This window comes from Aethalodelphis obliquidens, unplaced genomic scaffold (assembly GCF_003676395.1).
Source record: "Aethalodelphis obliquidens isolate GAN/ISIS:26980383/991018 unplaced genomic scaffold, ASM367639v1 scaffold23, whole genome shotgun sequence".
NCBI lineage: Eukaryota > Metazoa > Chordata > Mammalia > Artiodactyla > Delphinidae > Aethalodelphis > Aethalodelphis obliquidens.
Window position 1 is genome coordinate 15,995,684 of NW_020837967.1, and position 16,654 is coordinate 16,012,337.

The following is a 16,654-nucleotide window of genomic DNA, read 5'->3' on the forward strand; positions in this document are numbered from 1 at the left end:
AGGTCCGCAGAAAAGGCACAGAAAAACATGAAAACACCTTTAAAATCCCAATTTTATTTTAAAAAAAAAAAAAAATTTTTTTTAACTGAAGTACAGCTGATTTACTACAAACCCAATGTTAAATCCTAAATTCATCTAGGAATGCGGATGGCAGTACCTTTACTGAGAAGCTTCCTTTCTGACTCCTCCTTGGGGGAGTGTGGACTCTGAGTCCGAGGCTCTGCTTTAGCACCAAGCAGGGTCTGCCGGATGCTGAGACTCTGGCGAGGGGTCTTTGGCAACTGCTCTGCTTTGCTGCTGAAAGAAAGGAACGTTTCTGACCAAGTACGGATTTTACGTCCCAGTTAACCTGCAGGCATGGTGGGATTCTCACCTCATCAGACTGTTGTATTCTTTTATTCTTCGACTAATCAGATCCCTGTTAGTAACTCCAGTGTCCTACAGAATAAATAGAAGGTAAAATTAGAAAGTCAATTCTAAACTCCCTAAATAAGGATCCTACTCTTTCTGGGGGGCAGGGGGGAGCTCTATACTGTACTACTTTGCTTATTCAATACAGACTCCATGGAGTTGTTTTAAAAGCTCTATTCAAATCATGACCTAACTTCACTAAGTGACAAACGTTCAAGGGCCTCTGCCACCGCCAAGAGTTTTCTGTTTACTTTCTGTACCCCAGCAACACCTGGACTAGTACCAGCAAGTAGCCAGTGTTCAAACTTACTGAACTGATCTGGCGTTTTTAATAAATGACTGGGAAGCAGTGAGCCAGTTTTTTCTCTCACTAATACCAGAAAGAATGATCAGCGTTTCAAAATAATACAGTTGGATAAAAGATGGAATACTGCCAAAATGTGTTAATGATTAATTGATAGGAACAGTGAGACTGAGGGTCAATTAGTATCAGAAGTGACAGTTATATTATCAGAAGAAAAAAGCTCAAACCTGGTTTTATTAACCTCAACAGGTTAACCTCAATAATATGCTACATGGAAAACTCAAGAGTTGACCACAAGGAGATGATTTTTTTTTTCCCCTATTGGTTCCAATTATAAATTGACGTGTGTTCGCAAGTATTTTTTTTTACTTGTCTCGTTTTGGTCATAGTGAACGTTACAATTTACAAAGAATACAGACTTTATAAATTCTCGAATTCAAATAGATTCTTCTCATTTACCAACTGAAAGAGGATATGGTTAAGATCTAGAATAAGACTGCTTGACAATTCTGAGCTATGTGACCCTGGGGAAATTACTTAACTTCTCTTTGCCACAAAGTTCCCTTGTTTGAAACATGGTGATGATAATAAGAAGACACATTCATATGGCTGCTGAAATTAACTGACATAAAATGCTTAAAAGAGTGACTGCCATATGGTATATGCTCGGTGAATTATTACTTTCTTAGCTCTAAAACTTGGTGAAAACACCCGTGTCTCAGAATCAGATGGTAGTGATGATGCTATAATGGCTGACACGAAGTACATGTTCATGACCTACCAGGCACTGGGGTGCGTTCTTCATAAGCATCACTTCGTTCAATTTCTAAAAAAGCCCTATGTCTCAAAGATGAAGTCATCTACTGCCCAGCAGGACACCTGGCATAGAGCAGGGGCTGATCAAACAGGAACTCCTTTGAACTGCTACTTAAAGCTGAAATCTACACCCAAGTTGTGATTCTCCCTGTTTACTTTGCCAAAACTCAGGTCTGATGTCTCTTTATAGCGGTGGTTGTAGAAAAAGGGCTGTATTGATATGGATCTGGTATTCGTTGTTCACAACAAACAAGGTAGAGTGTAAACTGTCAGACGAGAAAAAGTACAGGCGTTTTCCTATGTTCTAAGTTTTCATGACTTGAATTGGATATAATGGAAATGACAGAATTCGAGAACATAATTTGCATAACTTCATGGTTAATGTAGGTGTCCCTGCATACTGTATGGGAAAGTAGGGGGAAAGAACCTTGTGGGTTTTTTTGTCAAAACAACGGGCACGCAAATGAGAATAACGTCTAAGAAAAACTGCTGATGATATGAAAAAGGCACCCTTGAGCAAAATCTAGACTTAATCATTGCTGAATCTGCTCTGTAAAGTTTACAGTTATGTACACTTAAAAAAAAAATCTTGGGCTTCCCTGGTGGCGTGGTGGTTGAGAGTCCACCTGCCGATGCTGGGGACACGGGTTCATGCCCTGGTCCGGGACGATACCACATGCTGCGGAGCGGCTGGGCCCGTGAGCCATGGCCACTGAGCCTGCGTGTCCGGAGCCTGTGCTCTGCAACGGGAGAGGCCACGACAGTGAGAGGCCCGTGTACCGCAAAAAAAAAAAAAAAAAAAAACTTCACTTAAAAAAAAAATCTTCACTACTGAAAGTTCTGCTGTAAAAAATAACTTGATGGTTGTGAGTCAGAAACTCTCTTTATTAAAAAGAAAAAGTGGCTTATAACATGATTTCTGATACTACAAGTTTTCTTAGAAACCAATTACTGTATTACAGTAGGCTATATTATATTCTTGCCTGCATAATTTCATTAACAAGAATCATGCTATCAGGGTCTCTGCATTTACACAGCAATTTGTTTGCAGATGCATTTTCGCTGTAACTTAAGCCCACAACAACCCTGGTTTTGACACAAAGAAACAGATCTGGAATTATTCAGTCACAAAGGTAATGACCAGGACTAGGAACCTAGGTCTCTGCTCAGTGCTTCACTGCTTCTGAGAAGGTATGCAGAATGTATGAATAATCTGCTTTTCTAGGTCAGTAATGGTGATTTTCCCAATAAGTGAAAATAATATAATATAGGTACACTTGAGTTTTCCTTTTTTTTTGGCAGCACCGTGTGGATGGTGGAATCTTAGTTCCTCAAACAGGGATCGAACCTGTGCCCTTGGCAGTGGAAGCACAGAGTCCTAACCACTGAACTGCCAGGGAAGTCCCTGAATTTTCCTTCTGATCAACTATTTTTTTCTTTAATTAATTTATTTCAATTTATTTATTTTTGGCTGAGTTGCGTCTTCATTGCTGCGTGCGGGCTTTCTCTAGTTGCTGCGAACGTGGGCTACTCTTCGTTGTGGTGCAGAACCTTCTCGCTACGGTGGCTTCTCTTGCTGTGATGCACAGGCTCTAGGCACACGGGTTCAGTAGTTGTGGCTCGCGGGCTCTAGAGCGCAGACTCAGTAGCTGTGGTGCACGGGCCTGAGTTGCTCCGCGGCATGTGGGATCTTCCCGGACCAGGGCTCGAACCCGTGTCCCCTGCATTGGCAGGCGGATTCTTAACCACTGAGCCACCAGGGAAGCCCTGATCAACTATTTTTAAGTGAAGATAGCACGTTATGATTTTTTTTAAATGATGTATCAGATTCTTTCAGTCTCCTTTAAAAAGAAAATGTTGCGACAGCGTCGGTTTTATCAATGTCGTTTTGGACACTAACCTCCTCATTTAAGTTGCTGCTCTCCTGGATGCTCTTGATCCAGGCTAGCATGTCGTCCCTGTCTTCAGCCTGAAACAGGCACTCGCAGTCGGACGTGGTGAGTCGAAAGACATTTTTCCTCTTGGTCTCGCTGTAAGAGATGTCTATTAAGCAAGCATTAACACTGATGGGCTGCTCCTCTTCAGACGGAGTCGTCTGTTCTCGTTTATCTTTGTACAGGTACAGCGAATGGCCCCGAAGTACAACATACATCTGCTTCCATGGTCGAATACTTCCACCAACTCGCTGGAGAACATGAGACAGATCAGGCATACTCAACACTTGGCTAAATCTTAGTGACAGGACAGATGCATCTAGCAACACTGTTAACACGCTTAAATGTATACCCAATGTGGCAGGTGCCTGCTTTACGTCAATATGTATTTGTTAGGGCAGGAAAGACAAAAAGTGTGGAACGTAAACCAAGTTGGGTAATGTATTCCCATCACAATCAAGGGCAATGAAATCTCAACTTTAATTGGGTTGAGAAAATAAAATGCATAAAGTTAATTAGGATAAAGCGAGTGTAGCAAAATACATAAAAAATGCTAAGGGAATAGAAAATAAGGAAAAAGGTCAGTCAGAAAATCCTCTGAGTGAAAGCAAGGCTTAAGACAAGTCTTAGATCATGCAAACGACAAACACTGAAAAAACTAATCCCCAAAGGATATGCAGACGTAATGAATTTAGTTAACAAAACTGATCAACTTTATATGGTCAAGCAACAACATGCAAGATGGGTTTTCTAAAAAAAAATTGATACTCTTTTGACAGTATTAAAGTTTTCTTATAAATTAAGCTACACAAATATTGTACAAAATTTTCTGAATTGTGAAGTTTTTCTTATATTGTTATCTACTTAATGAAGCATATATTGATATTGATATTCATTTAAATACCTCTATATTTATAAAATAAGGGGAAACAATAAAATTATTATAAAGGCAACTTGAAACTCTGCAAGCCAGAAGGAAGTGGCAGGACATGTTTAAAGTGATGAAAGGGAAAAACCTACAACCAAGATTACTCTACTCAGCAAGGATCTCATTCAGATTTGACGGAAAAATTAAAACCTTTACAGACAAGCAGAAGTTAAGAGAATTCGGCACCACCAAACCATCTCTACAACAAATGCTAAAGGAACTTCTCTAGGCAGGAAACACAAGAGAAGGCAAAGACTTACAATAACAAACCCAAAACAATTAAGAAAATGGTAATAGGAACATACATATCGATAACTACCTTAAATGTAAATGGATTAAATGCTCCAACTAAAAGACATAGACTGGCTGAATGAATACAAAAACAATATCCGTATATATGTTGTGTACAAGAGACCCACTTCAGACCTAGGTACACATACAGACTGAAAGTGAGGGGGTGGAAAAAGATATTCCATGCAAATAGAAATCAAAAGAAAGCTGGAGTAGCAACTCTCATATCAGACAAAATACACTTTAAAATAAAGAGTATTACAAGAAACAAAGAAGGATACTACATGCTGATCAGGGGATCTATCCAAGAATACTATATAACAATTATAAATATTTATGCACGCAACATAGGAGCACCTATATACGTAAGGCAAATGCTAACAGCCATAAAAGGGGAAATTGACAGTAACACAATCATAGTAGGGGACTTTAACACCCCACTTTCACCAATGGACAGATCATTCAAAATGAAAAAAATTAAGGAAACAAAAGCTTTAAATGATACATTAAACAAGATGGACTTAATTGGTATTTACAGGACATTCCATCCAAAAACAGCAGATTATACTTTTTTCTCCAGTGCTCATGGAACATTCTTGGGTCACAAATCAAGCCTTGGTAAATTTAAGAAAATTGAAATCGTACCAAGAATCTGTTCCAACCACAATGCTATGAGACTAGATATCAATTACAGGAAAAAATCTGTAAAAAATACAAACACACAGAGGCTAAAAAATACACTACTAAATAACCAAGAGATCACTGAAGAAATCAAAGAGGAAATCAAAAAATACCTAAAAACAAATGAAAATGAAAACACGAGGACCCAAAACCTATGGGACGCAGCAAAAGCAGTCCTAAGAGTGAAGTTTATAGCAATACAATCTTACCTCAAGAAACAAGAAACATCTCAAATAAAAAACCTAACCTTACACCTAAAGGAATGAGAGAAAGAAGAACAAAAAAACTGCATAGTTAGCAGAAGAAAAGAAATCATAAAGATCAGATCAGAAATAAATGAAAAAGAAATGAAGGAAATGATAGCAAATATCAATAAAACTAAAAGTTGGTTCTTTGAGAAGATAAACAAAACTGATAAACCATTAGCCAGACTCATCAAGAAAAACAGAGAGAAGACTCAAATCAACAGAATTAGAAATGATAAAGCAGAATTAACAACTGACACTGCAGAAATACAAAGGATCATGAGAGATTACTACAAACAACTATATGCCAATAAAATGGACAACCTGGAAGAAACGGACAACTTCTTAAAAAAGCACAACCATCCGAGACTGAACCAGGAAAAAGTAGAAAATATGAACAGACGAATCACAAGCACTGAAATTGAACTGTGATTAAAAATCTTCCAACAAACAAAAGCCCAGGACCAGATGGCTTCACAGGCAAATTCTATCAAAGATTTAGAGAAGAGCTAACACCTATCCTTCTCAGACTATTCCAAAATATAGCAGAGGGAGGAACACTGCCGAACTCATTTCTACGAGGCCACCATCACCCTGATACCAAAACCAAAGATGTCACAAAAAAGAAAACTACAGGCCAATATCACCGATGAACATAGATGCAAAAATCCTCAGGAAAATACTAGCAAACAGAATCCAACAGCACATTAAAAGGATCATACACCACAATCAAACAGAGTTTATCCCAGGGATGCAAGGATTCTTCAATATATGCAAATCAATCAATGTGATAAACAATATTAACAGATTGAAGAAGAAAAAACATATGATCATCTCAATAGATGCAGAAAACACTTCTGACAAAATTCAACATCCATTTATGATAAAAAAAAAAACCCTCCAGAAAGCAGGCATAGAGGGAACTTACCTCAACATAATAAAGGCTATATATGACAAATCCACAGCCAACATCGTTCTCGATGTTGAAACACCAAAACCATTTCCACTAAGATCAGGAACAAGACAAGGTTGCCCACTCTCACCACTATTATTCAACATAGTTTTGGAAGTTTTAGCCACAGCAATAAGAGAAGAAAAAGAAATAAAAGGAATCCAAATCGGAAAAGAAGAAGTAAAGCTGTCACTGTTTGCAGATGACATGATACTATACATAGAGAATCCTAAAGACTCTACCAGAAAACTACTAGAGCTAATCAATGAATTTGGTAAAGTTGCAGGATACAAGATTAATGCACAGAAATCTCTTGCATTCCTATACACCAATGATGAAAAATCTGAAAGAGATATCAAGGAAACACTCCCATTTACCATTGAAAAAAAATAATAAAATACCTAGGAATAAACTTACCTAAGGAGACAAAAGACCTGTATGTAGAAAACTGTAAGACACTGATGAAAGAAATTAAAGATGATACAAACAGATGGAGAGATATACCATATTCTTGGATTGGAAGAATCAACATTGTGAAAATGACTACAGTACCCAAAGCAATCTACAGATTCAATGCAATCCCTATCAAACTACCAATGGCATTTTCCCCAGAACTAGAACAAAAAATTCCACAATTTGTATGGAAACACGAAAGATACCGAATAGCCAAAGCAATTTTGTGAAGGAAAAACGGAGCTGGAGGAATCAGGCTCCCTGACTTCAGACTATACTACAAAGCTACAGTAATCAAGACAGTATGGTACTGGCACAAAAACAGAAATATAGATCAATGGAACAGGATAGAAAGCCCAGAGATAAACCCACGCCCATATGGTCACTTTATCTTTGATAAAGGATGCAAGAATATACAATGGGGAAAAGACAGCCTCTTCAATAAGTGGTGCTGGGAAAACTGGACAGCTACATGAAAAGAATGAAATTAAAACACTCCCTAACACCATACACAAAAATAAACTCAAAATGTATTAAAGACCTAAATGTAAGGCCAGACACTATAAAATTCTTAGAGGAAAACATAGGCAGAACACTCCATGACATAAATCACAGCAAGATCCTTTCTGATCCACCTCCTAGAGAAATGGAAATAAAAACAAAAATAAACAAATGGGACCTAATGAAACTTAAGCGCTTTTGCACAGCAAAGGGAACCATAAACAAGATGAAAAGAGAATCCTCAGAATGGGAGAAAATATTTACAAACGAAGCCACTGACAACAGATTCATCTCCAAAATATACAAGCACTCAATATCAAAACACACAAACAACCCAGTCCAAAAATGGGCAGAAGACCTAAATAGACATTTCTCCAGAGAAGATATACAGATTGTCAACAAACACATGAAAGGATGCTCAATATCACTAATCATTAGAGAAATGCAAATCAAAACTACAATGAGGTTTCACCTCACACCAGTCAGAATGGTCATCAAAAAATCTACAAACAATAAATGCTGGAGAGGGTGTGGAGAAAAGGGAACCCTCTTGCACTGTTGGTGGGAATGTAAATTGATACAGCCACTGTGGAGAACACCATGGAGGTTCCTTAAAAATCTAAAAATAGAACTACCATATGACCCAGCAATCCCACTACTGGGCATATACCCTGAGGAGACCATAATTCAAAAAGAGTCATGTACCACAATGTTCACTGCAGCTCTATTTACAATAGCCAGGACATGGAAGTAACCTAAGTGTCCACTGACAGATGAATGGATGAAGAAGATGTGGCACATATATACAGTGGAATATTATTCAGCCATAAAAAGAAATGAAACTGAGTTATTTGTAGTGAGGTGGACGTACCTAGAGACTGTCATACAGAGTGAAGCAAGTCTTGAAGAGAAAAACAAATACCGTATGCTAACACATATATCTGGAATCTTAAAAAAAAAAAAAAGTGGTTCTGATGAATGGACTTGAGGACATGAGGAGGGGGAAGGGTAAGCTGGGACAAAGTGCGAGAGTGGAATGGACATATAAACACTACCAAATGTAAAATAGATAGCTAGTGGGAAGCAGCCGCATAGCACAGGGACATCAGCTCGGTGCTTTGTGACCACCTAGAGGGGGGGATAGGGAGCGTGGGAGGGAGATGCAAGAGGGAGGAGATATGGGGATATATGTACATGTATAACTGATTTACTTTGTTGTACAGCAGAAACTAACACACCATTGTAAAGGAATTATACTCCAATAAAGATGTTAAAAAAAAAACAACTCAAAAAAAATAAAGGCAACTTGAGTAAACTGGGAGATACTGAATAAAAATTTTTAAATTATTAATATGGAGAACTGCTGGTCCCTAAAGTACTACTCTGTAATAATCCATGGGTAATAAACTACTTAATAAGAAAATCAGAGTTCCTTCTTAAATACTCCCATGTCTCTTTTACACTGATAAGACGCAAAACAACATATTCCATATGTAATTGATATAAAGGATGAAAAAGGTATAAAATTAAATCTCTGATTAGAATTTGTAAAAATAACTTTTCCTTTATGTAGAGAAAGATGCTTATAAACGTTTTCCACTCTTTATTCTGGCTATTTTACCGTTTTATGTATAGAGACTTAATGCTTTACTTTTCAGGGCCTGCATTTCACACGCTCACAGTAGCTGAGAAAACACACTACCTTGCCCCTATCAGTGACAAGTGGCCTGAAATGAAGCCACCCTTCCTTGGCAGCATCGCTGAAAACCTCTGAGGAAGAATCTTTCCGGGATCCAGAATCTTCTGATGACTTTTGGCTGTCTGTGATCTATAGAAAAGGCCAAAGAAAACATAGCAAATGTCAGCTTTTTTCTTTATAAGTATTTGCATGTTGAAATTGTTTTGCTGAAAAAGACTTTTACTAAATCTTCGAAATGAAAGGCTATTTTTGAAAAATCCTAACTTTATCAATTATATTAGAAAAATTTCTGGTTTTGCTTTTTAAAAAAATGGGTATCCATCATTTTTAAGGTCCCCTGAAGGAATTTTTTTAACCCCTAAAAAATAATAGAAATAGTATAATTTACCTACTCTCAAGAGCTCACATTTTAGTGGGAAAAGGCAAAGAAGAAAGAAAAATAAAACAAGAAAATGATCAGATTGTGATTAGTGCCATTCGGAGAATGAAACAGGGAGATGCAGTAAGGAACAACAGAGCAGCAGCTATTAACTGGTGGTGCTGAGGTGAGACCTCTCTGCAGAAAGAACATGTGAGATGAAATTTGGAGAAAACATTTTAAAAAGAGGCAACCACGAAAGATCAGGGGAAAGAAAAATTCAGGGAGAATATATAGCTACTGAATGTACGTTCATTGTTATCATTTTTTTTTTGCCACATCAAGGCATGTGGGATCTTAGCTCCCCAACCAGGGATTGAACCCGTGACCCCTGCAATGGAAGCGCAGAGTCCTAACCAATGGACCCTGAGGGCATTCCCTCACTGTTATCATTTTAAATGTTCACTTTTCCACGGAAGTAAGAGAAACAGCTAGTTATAGATTGTTCAGGGTACTTCAGGCTGTGGCAGGAGTGTGCGGCAGGCCATGAAGTGATGAATCAGAGGAGTAACATCATCTGATCATACAGCTGAAAGGTTGCTCTGCTTGCTACCTGGAGAACGGATTTGAAAGGGACAACCATGAAAGGAGGTGGTACTGTGGGAATCCAGGTGAGGGACGGTGGCAGCTGGGACTAAAGTAGCGAAAGTGAAGACAGAGAGGAAGGTATACGTTCAGGGTATGTTCTGGAGGTAGAGCGGACGGTACTTGAAAGGGAAAAGAAAAAACAAGCTTCATTCCTAGACCTGGTGCTTGAACAAGTGGGTAAATTGAAGCGGACTTAGACAGATGAGGGAAAAGGAGGGATACACATGTCTGCGGGGGTCCCTGAGGTCTACTTAGTCATAGAAACCTTGAACTGCTTGTTTAACGTCCAAATGGTGATGGTGCAGGGCAGGAGCCCACATGAGCCTCAGTTTGGGGAAGAGGTCAAGGCTGGCAATATACACTCGGGGAGATCTCTGGGTAGGAGCACCAAGGAAATGACGGTAGGTGGAGAGGAAAGGGGAGTCAGAACCAGCTCTAGACTTTCCAACATTTTAAATATTACACAGAGGCAGAAATGGAAACCAGCAGAAGAAAGTGTTTCAGGAAGCAAGTGGGAAATTACGCTGGATACTCCTGAAAGGTCAAGTAAGTGAAAAACCCAAGCAGCCAGTTGTTCTGGAACCTGAGTGTCACTGGTAACCTTGGCCTGAACAGTGTCATTCTGATGCGTGTGGGGTGAGAAAGACGTGATGTGGGAAAGTAGAAACTACCAACAATTTTTTTCCCAAAGAATTTTGCTATGAAAAATGGAAGAGTAAATCGGAGCAGTAAACAGAGGGGGACGTGGATTCGAGGAAGGTTTTTCTTTTAAATACAGGAAATCATAGAACATGCTTGTATGTGATGGTGACTGAGCCAATGGAAAGAGTGATTATGCAGAAGAGACAGGGGTCTTGAGAAAGTGAAAAGTGATGGAATCCAAAGCAGAAACCTGGGTGTTTGTGCTTAATAGGACAATGTGCCACGTAAAAAGATACTTATTAAGATAAGAGTAAGGAAGGCAGAAAGTGTGGGTATAAATGAAGGTCCTGGTATTTTTGGAGAAGGTAAAATAAGGAAATTCCTGTCTAACAGCTTTTATTGTTTCACTGAGGGAAAGGCATGAGGGAAGGATAGACAAGAGAGGACAGGGCGGATCGTATTGGGGGGAATTGGGGGGAGGCAGGAAATAATAATGTTGAGGATAGAAAAAAAAAACATACTGCTGGGCAGTTAAATATTTGTCCGTAAACTTACAAAATAAGAAAAATCAGCACAATGTGTGTAAACTGCTGTATATTTGATGAATATGTTTAGAAATCACAACTTAGAGTGATATTTTCCAAATGCACTTGAAAGTTATAGAATAGGAGGTTATGATATTTAAATATGAAATACCTAACGGATAAAAGAAATAATTCTCTATGAAGAGCTAAAGTAAATTCAGGTAAATAGAAACATTTATCATTTACCGATATTTTAAAAATACTGAATACCTACCTTGATTCCCTTCAGGCTAGATACATGCTTAAAGGACCTGTTGGAAAAGAAGTCTATCAATATTTGCAGTAAATGCATAAAAATACCTTAAAGATGTAAAAGTAGTTTGACTATTACAACTACCCTTTCATTAGTAAGCTGACATTTCATCGTTACCATGTTAAATGATCAGAGTTTGATGCAAATGAGGAAAAACAGCTAGTTTTATAAGTACCTAAACTTTATAAGTACTTAAACTTTCTATTCCATGATAGAAGTTTTCTTAAACTGTAAGTTAAAACCATCTCTGAATAAAAGGTGAGATTTTCTTATCCTCTTTTTTATTGTATCAAGGAAAAAGCTACTCAGACTAAACATTGGCCGTTATGTTATTATTTACCCACAGGTGTGATGCTCTATTAAGGATTTCCACACTGTCAATAATGACTGGTCAGTGGTCACCATCAGCGGTCAGATAGAGACAGGCACTTCCACACTTGTCCAGCTTGTGGACACGGCGGCAGCAAGTGCATTGTCAGGGCTGGTCATGGCCGCCACTCTTCCCTCTGACCATATTCTGGATGTTTCAGTACAGAGAACAGCAGCTGACACTGAATAAGCTTAGGGCTTCAGAGGACAGGTCCACATTAATTATTCAAAAACAATTTAACCTTATGGGACAAAGTTGTTTTCTTGTTGTTTTAATTCAAAGTTCATTAAGGAACTTAGGATTTTAAGGTGTGATCGAAGATGGCGCTGTCCTCTCCTCTCAGAGCCCCCCACCCCCCAACAAGGCAACCAGAAATAGATATGCAAACTCATCTTCGACAACATCAGGAGACGCCTGTAATCTGAACTACAGCATATGAAGAAGTGGGGTTAAATGCAGTGAAGTAAAAAGTGGATACGGGGAGAGAGGGCGCCAGTGCTTACACGTCTCCAACAAAACTGCAGAGCACTGTTTTCTGAGAGATCAAAACCAAGCTTTCCTTGTTAGAACAACAGGAAAGGGTACACGTCTCCAACAAAACTGCAGAGCACTGTTTTCTGAGAGATCAAAACCAAGCTTTCCTTGTTAGAACAACAGGAAAGGGGGTACCAGTGACAGGAGCCTCACTGATCACCATGGGGCATCAGGGGAGGTGAGGATGAAGGAGGAAACACACGGTCCTGCCATCTTTGCAGGAAGCACTGGGGTAAGGTGAAGGCGACTCTGAAATGTGGCTGTTTACTGATACCTTTTAATGAGGGAGAGTAAAGGCTAAAACGGCTCACACATCCCACTCTGCATCATTAGAAAAATCCCTGCTAGCCACTGCCACTGCCCTTGGCCACACCTCACACAGACTCCCCTCAGGCAGCTGGTTCAGGAGGAATAAATTGGAAAGCAACTGACAATAGATATTAAAGTAAAAAATACACATACCCTTTGATGTAACAATCCTTTTTCCAACTGTACTCACATATGTGCTAAATGAACTATGTACAAATATAGGCACCGAAGGATTATTTGTTGTAGCATAAGATTTGATCAACCTAAACGTCTGTTAGAATACAGAACACCAGTTAAATATATTATGGTATAACTACTCAGTGGAAAATTAAACAATCATGAAAAAGAATAAGCCAGGCATACATGCACTGAATGCTCTCCAAGATCAGTGTGTAGAGCACCTATCATTTGTTTATAAAAACAATTAGCACACAAACGTATATAAGCATACGTAAATGCGTGTATGACTTTATGCACAGAATAGCTCTGGAATTATATAAAAGAAAATGATAGCACAGTTATGTCTGAGAGTAGAACTGGGTGACTGAAGGCCTAAAGCAGAAGTAATTATTTAATATATATATTTTTATATGTATTTTTGTATTATGTTTGTGTATTACTGATTTTTAAACATTAATTTTTTAAAAAATTCAATTGAATGTATTATCATGTCACAACTTTGATTTTTTTTTTTTTCGGTACGCAGGCCTCTCACTGTTGTGGCCTCTCCCATTGCGGAGCACAGGCTCCGGACGCGCAGGCTCAGCGGCCATGGCTCACGGGCCCAGCCGCTCCGCGGCATGTGGGATCTTCCCAGACCGGGGCACGAACCCGTGTCCCCTGCATTGGCAGACGGACTCTCAACCACTGCGCCACCAGGAAAGCCCGCAACTTTGATTTTTTATTTGCATTTCTAATGTCATAAAGTTAGAAAATATAAAAGACATCAGTAAATTCAGTATTTACATGTCAAGGCCATACTGAGCAGCCACTAACAAGTATTTAAGATAACACGCTTGAGACTTACAGTTTTGCATCTTCTCTGTAATCATCCAGGCCCTCATCGTATGATTTTGATCGTTCTGTCTTTGAGCTGGGCTGGGCGTCCAGGCTGGGAGGTCCAACAGATTCTGCAATCAAAACCCAACATTTACACATGTGCACGTGGTTTCCAGATTCTTTTTAAATGGCGAGGAGATCAGGGGGTGTCACAGTATTTTAAATGGAAAACTGAGAACATAAGACAGTTCACATAACCGCTCCTTGAAACGTACCCTGGTCATGAGAGAGCTGACGTCGAATTAAAGGAGCTGACGTTGTGAGGCTGGGAGGGGCCGCTGCTATGGAGGGTACCTGGGAGGTGGAAGCAGAGATGACCGCAGAGGCGGGGATGTGTGGGATATCGTGATCGATGCTGGGGCTAGTAGGCTCATCTGTAAGGTGAGAGGAAATAGGTATCGTCAGTAATGATAAAATAATACAACAGTGATCAGTATTCATTATTGAAAGAACCACCGGGAATGTGTCACAGTTACTTGGCTGCATGTCTACAGGTTCATGGGTCAGACAAGTTAACCAGAGGTTGCAAGATTTCATGGCTTTGTGTGTATGTGAGAGGCGCATGTGTATGAAAGATGACCCAGCTTGCCAGCTGACAAATGCTGGAAGTACTAATTTCAAGGAATCCAACATTTACCTTAAAAGAAATTAATAACTATTAGGCACCGATGTCATAAATCCATCTTCGGACGATTTATTTTAGCACACAGAATAAGCCAGCTGTTAGGAACGGGAAGACCGAGCAGGGGAGGGGGCAAAGGACTTGTCTTGCTGGACTTCGTGGAAGCCACTTAATTCCTCAGGGTATTAAATTCATCCCCTATAAAGAAATTGGACTAGGATTATCAGGGTCACTTCTAGCTCAAGGGGACTACAACAATAAATCCACAGAAGGGATAAAAGTATCTGTTTAATTTATGTAAGAATATGAAATACTCTGGGGCTTTCATAAGCCAAGAAATTTTTAGGGGGCTTTTGAGGTTTGCATTTATTTTAAAAACTGACAGATCTGGCTGACAGTGTAGTTACGATTGGATCTCTTTTCAACACTAAAGGAACTAGCTGAAAATCCAGAAAGTCTGCTTTAGGGATACAATTCTATAATTTTTATAAGTGTGAAGTTTAAAAAATTTTTATTTCCCTAAGGAAATAAGCATAGTATTCTATAAGGTGTGCTACAGATCAATTTGAAATATTTTGGGATAAAAGCCAACTACCAAAAGGAAGATAAATGAACATCTAAAATTATTCTGTGGTGAGCAGTTTCGTTAAACTTGGAACACAGAAATTTATCTAGTAAGAAGATGCCAATTCAAACTTGGGGAATCTGAGCTAAGAAGAGGGAATATTAAATGCAGAATTATTATTTAGTCACCCAATCACCCAGTCCCAGCCCTTTTGGTTAAATTTCAGATAGCTAAACTTACCTACAGAGACACTGTAATCAAGCTATATCCTACAAAACTTCTAAATTGGTTTAAAATGCCAGGGCCAGCATGGCTGCACCAATCAAATTCAATTTTAGTTAGGCTAATCCTAATTAAGTACACACATACTGGCCAACTTTAGGGTGAGAAGAACAAGAAGTAGTAAAAGTACGGCAAAAAAGAGGGGAGAAGGAATTTGAGAGGAACTCGATGCGGGTAATACAGCTGGTTTCTTTATATTAATAGTTATGAGTAGTAAAAAGAAAGATAGAAAATCAGGATTGGAGAATACACCTTAATACCTGCTACTATAGAACAAATTACTTAGGAACTCATTACTCGTTTTGTGTTTACTTGTGAAAGATGTTGAAATTTATTTTCAGGACTTACTATGAAGCTTTACAAGAGCATGTATGTGTGGGAGTGGCCATAAACAAATTACTGCTAATGACCGATATTCCTAATTTTTAAAAAAAGTCGTTTTATTTTCTTCATTTTTCTAAGTCTTTGTGACCCCAAAGGAATATTAGATATTAAATATGTAACGAAATGTTGGAAAATTTTCCTTCTGCAAGACGTTTCGTTAGCTCTGTATTACACAGATAACTAAGTAAATAAATTGGCTCCATTCTGTGATATTTTGGGAATAAAGCCAAGGCACCTATTTACTTACTTACTTATTTATTTTGCATTGGTTATAATGTTTTCAAGTAACAAAAATAACTATTAAATTCACAGACTATTAAAGACCCTGTAGTGTGACGATACAACAGCAAGCCTTAATTCTTTGCTTTTCTTCCTTTTAATTTAAATGTTCCATAAAATAGCATAGAGTATAGACCAACATTCTCCAAAGTGTGTTTTATGGTATACTAAACTGAAATACTCTAAATGAAAGAAAGGATTCATGGTCAAATACTTCTAAGACAAATTGTACTACATCCTGTCTAGAAAATTCACGACATATAGGAGCATGTTAATGATGCTGAGAGTTCTATGGTGAAGACAGACAAAACTTGTTTAACTTTCAAAACCCAGCATTTCTCAATTTATTTGACCACTGATCTTTGTTTTTCCCCCTTTATCAAATGGAATTAGTGTTCCTAGAAAATACTTTGAGAAACATTGCAAATAGTCTCTTTTAGTCCATTTCAATGCTGAAGTCATCCCAGTAAAACACATATTTTTAAAAATAGCTAGATTGGGGCTTCCCTGGTGGCACAGTGGTTGAGAGTCCACCTGCCGATGCAGGGGA

The 16,654-nt window shown here is 38.6% G+C and overlaps 1 protein-coding gene across 7 annotated transcripts in view; it reads right to left on the bottom strand.

Moving 5' to 3' along the window:
* Positions 1 to 16,654, bottom strand: part of ARHGAP21 (Rho GTPase activating protein 21) — a 127,348-nt gene that overhangs the window by 13,709 nt on the left and 96,985 nt on the right. For 5 of the 7 annotated variants that reach the window (XM_027121858.1, XM_027121855.1, XM_027121856.1 and 2 more), the window contains 7 exons: positions 14,188 to 14,346; positions 13,941 to 14,043; positions 11,662 to 11,698; positions 9,219 to 9,344; positions 3,432 to 3,716; positions 374 to 438; positions 158 to 297 (listed from right to left, as the gene is read on the bottom strand). In XM_027121858.1, the coding sequence (XP_026977659.1) occupies positions 158 to 297; positions 374 to 438; positions 3,432 to 3,716; positions 9,219 to 9,344; positions 11,662 to 11,698; positions 13,941 to 14,043; positions 14,188 to 14,346 (915 nt within the window). The remainder of the gene's footprint in view (positions 1 to 157; positions 298 to 373; positions 439 to 3,431; positions 3,717 to 9,218; positions 9,345 to 11,661; positions 11,699 to 13,940; positions 14,044 to 14,187; positions 14,347 to 16,654) is intronic. The other 2 variants (XM_027121859.1, XM_027121857.1) reach the window with 1 other exon arrangement.